This window comes from Notamacropus eugenii, chromosome 1 (assembly GCF_028372415.1).
Source record: "Notamacropus eugenii isolate mMacEug1 chromosome 1, mMacEug1.pri_v2, whole genome shotgun sequence".
NCBI classification, from domain to species: domain Eukaryota; kingdom Metazoa; phylum Chordata; class Mammalia; order Diprotodontia; family Macropodidae; genus Notamacropus; species Notamacropus eugenii.
Window position 1 is genome coordinate 327531153 of NC_092872.1, and position 6002 is coordinate 327537154.

The window sequence follows — 6002 nt, forward strand, 5'->3', positions numbered from 1 at the left end:
GAGGCTTTTTCAGCCTTTTCTGAAACTCAGTAGAGCTGGCTGGAGGCTTTGAGAAGCTCTGTGATTTGCCCAGGATCACAGATTTTGTCTGTGTAAGAGGCAGGCTTTGAGTTTTCCTTACTCCAAGGTCTCAAGTAGTCTATTCACTATAATATTTGGATATGTCTGTGTATGTACACACATACACACATGCACACATATACCTCATTATAATCTATATGATTATCCCAGTAATCGTGTGTGGGTTGTACCAATATTATTTCCATTTTATAGAAATAGGTACTGTTGAGAAATTCACACAATTTCTTGAAGACTGAATTCTCTGCCTACATTCAATTAACAGGCATTTAAGTATCTACCATATGCCAGCACCATAGGTACAAAAACCTTTCCCTTTTAATATTCTCCATTAAGGTTTGTACTTGAATTTTTTGGTATAATTTACCAAATTAAAATTTCCTGCAATTACTTTTGAAGTTTTCTCAGAAGTGGGTGTGAACTACTCTATCATTCTTAAAATTTCTTCCACAATAATGATCAAACCTTGGAATATAGAGGCAATGAACACTAGATGCAGGGTGAGGCTGTCAAGATTCGCTCAATGTATTGGGTTTATTTTGCTTAATTGTACTTCTTTGTTACAAAGAAAGTACACAGTACTATAGATTTAGATCTAAAAATTTACCATAGATTTAGACCTTAGAAAATTCTCTAGTTCAACCCTCTCATTTTACAGATGAAAAACCTGAAGCTCAGAGTTTAAGTGACTTGCCCCAAGTCACACAAGAACTAAGTAGCAGAGCTAGAATTCAAAGCCAGGTACTCAGATACAAAAGCCTGCATTTTCTATTATACTACAGCAGGTGGGTAGTGGTGATTTTTGCAGTTACAGCAATGATGAAAAAAGCACCAAATCCCACAAAATTTCCTCTAACAAGGAAAAGTATAAACCATTGCTTGTCATTTTCATATTGATCCCAACATGCTTGCTACCTCCCTATCTTAATTTATTTGCCAAGAGGAGATTGTTGGTGTGTGAAGTGCTTCTTGGAAGCAACAAATGGGACTAGGGTATCCTGATGACTGTAATTAACTGTTGCTCTTCTCTACTCTGAAATATATCTACTCTCCCTTGAGTAGTAGGATGTGAATCCTCTATCATCTATAAAGAAAATAGAGAAAACATCAACAAGTAGGATGATCCTGCACATAGAAATCTGTTTAATAAATATACATTTTAAAAGTACCAAAACATTACCAACAAAATAAACATAATATACACTATTTACAAAAGGGTGTAATCATCACTGACAACATGATAGGATCAGAAGCCAATTCTTTAACAGAGTTCAAAATTTTCCTTTCAGTTTACGTGACTATTAACAATCACAGAAAGCAGCTACAGTCAGCCACTAGAATCCACAGTTAGCAAATCAGTGAAATACTTAGTAATGAAGACGTAATTCTTTGGGGAAAACCAAACATAGGAAGAACTCTCCAAAAACCCCATATGCCTCTTAGGAAATTTTCTTTGAATTTTCAGTCTTCTTCCTTGTTACATGCCAAGAATTCACAAGGACAGGATGTGAGACACCCTTCAATTACAATAATGTGTTTCAAGCAAACCTATAGTTATGAGTGTACTTTTTTTTGTATTTTAAATTTTTTTTAGAAAAATAAAATATCTTTTTGTACAAATTATACAGAGTAGAGCTTCAGGCTCTTTCAGTTATATTCAGTTCATAATGCTAGGCGTTGGCCTCCAATCACACAGTCATCATAGAGCAACTAAAAGGAGAGAAAAAAGGCAAGTTAATGTCTAGAACTTCAAAGGAAAAGAGTTCAGTAATTTTGGGGCTTCTTTCTCCATTACATATATATTTTTAAAAAAGGTAAAGATATTTTCCCTTAACAGGGGGTTAAGCCAAGAGATAAATTACATTAGAACATGGGTGAATCTTTTGGCATTTTTATAGGTGGAAGATATTTAAGGGAAAAATTTGGGAAAAATAACATTCATTTTGTGACATTTTGACAGGGTGAAGTAGAATGCATAGTTGACAAATCTGAATTATGTTCTGCTTTGCTCCCAGGGGCTAGAGCTAGTATGCCCCAAGGGAACAAGGAAGAAATAAACTATACAGCCAGAAGAGCTCTCAGAGGTTCAGTCTCCTCATTCAGCATGTAGCACAAGAAACGAAAGTCCCAAAAGGACCTTGACTTGGAAAGATCAGATATATAACATACAGCAGAGTGAGGAGTGGAACCCTAATTCTTTCATTTCAAAGGGTGAGATCTTTTCAACATGTCACACTTGCCCTAGTTCTCATTTAAATTTTTTTTTACAGGATGTTGTAAGGGATCAATAAGTGTTGCAACAGTTACTTACTTCATCCTCTGTGAATTCTGACTCTGTGTCATAGCTCTCTTCATCTTCACTCTCTGGAAGCATTTGCAGGTTTTCCATGGTCAGCTGCCCCAACTGCTTCTGAATAGTAGTGTTCTCTCTGCCCCAAGTGAGCTGATATGGAGAGTAACCCTGGTAGGTGACTTTGTTCACATCAGCCCCACACCGCAAGAGGAGTGATACAAGGTCAGGATTCTGCAGGTCAACAGCAAGATGGAGGGCAGTTCGACCATTACAGGGCTCCTGTAATGCAAGAAAATTAGGATGTTCAACATAGATTATATATATATGTGTGTGTGTGTGTGTGTGTGTGTGTGTGTGTGTGTGTGTGTGTGTGTGTGTGTGTGTGTGTGTGTGTGTGTGTGTGTGTGTATATGAAATAAAATATATTCAGGGCAATGGGAAAGGGCTGGCCATAAGCAGACTCTTTTGAATCCCTGCCACACAACCATTTAAAAAGTGTTATAATCACCTGAGCATTGACATCAGCTCCCAAGGACACCAAATGTTCTACTATTGCTAAGTAGCCATGAATGGAAGCCAAATGGAGACATGTGTGACCTGCAAGAACAGCAAAGGAAAATAAATATAATTATTCATGTTAACCCTAACATTTCCTGCTACTGCCAGAACAGGGACTTTTCCCCTCATTTTCTTAAAGGAGTTAAGCTACTGTGTTCTGAAATTTTAGAAGTCAGACTTCTAGTCTTTCCCCCCAATAAGTAAAGTTCCCTTAAATAAATTAAACTGATAATGGAGCCGTAAGTGACATTTTAAAAAGTCTCCGATTTTTAGACACTAGGCAAGTTCCTTCCCAGTCTCATGGTTCAGATTCTGTATTAAGCAGTTCTAACGTGTCCAGGGCCTCACTGGCCTCCAAAGAGTGGTAGCATTGCTGGAGTCGTACCATTGTAGTTCGTGGACTGCAGCACGGAGAGGAGGTCCTGGGTCTGGCAATACTGGGTAAGCACTCCCACACCAGCCAGGCAGCCCTGCTCACAAGCAAGGTGCAAAGGTGTATTCCCTTGAAAGTCCCTGAGCTCTGGGTCGCAGCCAGCTTTCAGCAGTGTCTCAGCAATCTCTGGCTGTTTGGTGATCACAGCCAAGTGAAGAGGAGTCTACAAACCAAAGAGAGAGAGGAACACAGGTGAGCCTAGGTCACACGTAAACATTCTGGGATTCCCTTCAAAATGATCATCCCCTAGCCTTAGGAACTGCCAATGCTGTCTCATTAAGAAATCAAAGCTATAACCCAGGAGCAAAGGTTACTGACGGAGAACAGCCGTGGCACTCTTTTGGGTCGAGGGGGCCTGGGTTCAAGTCTTGACTGTGCCACCTGGGTAATAGGTAAGTGATTCGAAGTCATTTCACCTCACTGCACTTCTCAATAATCTCCTCATCTATAAGATGAGGGTCCTGCTAGACCTGCTGTCAGGTCCTTTCCCCATGTAAGTCACTGCTGACCCCGAAGTCATTCTAAACGAGAACAGTCTTGCTGATCCCGGGCCTGCCAGGCCGGGCCAGGCAGGGCACCAAGCGGCCTCGAAGGAGGGGGCCGCACCTGCTGCAGGTGGTTCTGCGAGTTGAGGAAGGCCACGTCCCCCGCCACTTGTCGGATGACTTCCAAGGTCAGGGTCTTCTCCTCGTGAATGATGGCCAGGTGGAGGAACCTGCAGCGCGGAGCAAGGAGAAGAGAGGGCGCGTGAGGGATGCGCGGCGGGCGGCGGGGGGGAGGCGGGGCCGGGAGGAAGGAGGAAGGAGGGTTGCGCAAAGCTGGGGTTTCTGAAGGCCGGGGCCGGTGTTTTCCGCGAGGTTATTATGAGCTGAGTGTTCCTGGCACTACCCCAGGGACTTTCCGGGCCCTCCCCCACCCCTCCCGGCTGGCGCCGGCCCGCCCCGCCCCTCCTTCCCCAGCAACTGGAACGCCCTGTACTTCCCCCTGCCAGCGGCGGCCCGCGCGGCCCGGGCGCGCGGCCAAGCCCCGCAGAAAGTCCCGGCGCGGCTCCCCTCCCCCAGGCCACCTTACGCACCCCGGGCCTCAGGTCCCCCGCCCCGAGCTCGGCCCCGAGGGGCCAAGGGCTTCGAAGAGTTTTGTAAAGGGGGGGGCGAGGCAAGGGAAGTTCCATCCGCTCGCTCGCGGGGGGAGGACGGCCCACGATGTGCTGGGGGCTCTCCCCGCATCCCCCGCCCGTTCCTGCGGCTCTGGGGTGCACCCACCTCCAGCCTTTGTTCCCCCTCCCCCCCCGACCCCCGTCTTCGTGCCCGTAACCGAGAGCCCCGCCACACTTACGTGTCTCCGTCCTCGGTGACCTGCAGCTTCCAAGGCTCTTGGGGCGGCCCGGGTTGCGCCTCCTGGGGCTGGATCCGGATCTCCTTCAGCTCCTTCACCATCAGCTCATACTCCTCGTCCTTCATGGAGTCCAGGCCGCTGTCATGGCGATCATCCAGAAGCCTCTCCTTTTTGAGCCCGTCCCGGGGGCTCTCCATGCCCTGCTCCCGGGGGCTCTCCTCCTGGGGCTGTCTCAAGGCGTGAAACATGGCGCTGCTCCGAACCCACGGGCTTCGTGTCTTTGCGGGGCTCCAAACGCAGCGGCGAGCGCGGGGAGGGAGCCGAGGGGGGCGGAGGAAGGGGGCGGCTCTTGGAGCTGGCTGGCTGGCGACGGGGAGCAGGCCAAGCGACCGTCAAGCGACTGGAGGGGAGCGGGCCGCGCCGCCGACCTATATGCTGCGGCCGGGGATTTCTCGGGGGCGGAGTCAGCGCGGGGAATTTCCAAGCCAGTCAGAGCAGAAAGAGAGAACTGGTCCGGTCCTGCCCGGAGGGGGGAAAGCCTGCAGCCCGCGGGAGGGCTCGGCGGAGAAACTCCCGGGGATGCGGCGGCGGGGTCATGCCCGGGGAACGTTCTGATGAGCGCTCGGTCGTTGGAAAGTCCTCCCCCGGCTCCCCTCCTTTTCCCCCAGGTATTCCCCTGCAGCCCAGACTCGCTCCAGTCCCGCCAGCGTGCCAAACACCTTTCCTTTGTCCCCCACCCCCACCCCCACCCCGAGGGGTTCCCTGTCTGGGCTTTAGGTTGGATGCATTCTGAGCTCTCCAACTTCCAACATTTCAGGAACGAAGAACTCAGCCAATTAATGAGCACCCCCTTTCTCCCCAACATTTAAGTGCCTTACTACGTGCAAAGCACTGGGGATACAGAGGGAAAAGTAGCCATGTCCATGCTCTGCAGGAGTCCAAAATCTGTTCCTTGTTGGATGTTTCAGCTTCAAGTCAGCTACAAAGCCCCGGAGGCCCTCAGGACAGCAGCAGAGCAGAAGCTAGTGCATCTTCTTCAGTACAACTCCCATGGCTAATTTTTAGTGATTGATTGATTTCAAGATAGCTCCTCTGTGGGACTGGCTGAGCCAAACAGGTCTTTATTTTAAAACAAATCTTGTAAAGAAGAAAGATGGAAAGCATGGTTGCATGCAGGGATCCATGCATCCAGACTTCCTCTGTGTGAAAGTGTGGTCTAGTGGTTGGAGTGAGACAGGAATCTTAGATTCCATTTCTCTCTTTGCTGTCTACCTCTATCTGCAGTATAAAGCCTACTGATTCCTT

The 6002-nt window shown here is 47.7% G+C and overlaps 1 protein-coding gene across 1 annotated transcript; it reads right to left on the reverse strand.

Moving 5' to 3' along the window:
• Positions 1–1193: 1193 nt before the first annotated feature.
• On the reverse strand, positions 1194–5590 carry NFKBIA (NFKB inhibitor alpha). The gene is made up of 6 exons (XM_072629731.1): positions 4698–5590; positions 3969–4077; positions 3315–3525; positions 2880–2968; positions 2390–2650; positions 1194–1788 (listed from the first exon to the last, which is right to left on the reverse strand). The coding sequence occupies exons 1-6, from the start codon at positions 4943–4945 to the stop codon at positions 1741–1743; spliced, it is 966 nt and encodes a 321-aa protein (XP_072485832.1). The 5' UTR covers positions 4946–5590; the 3' UTR covers positions 1194–1740.
• Positions 5591–6002: the final 412 nt, after the last annotated feature.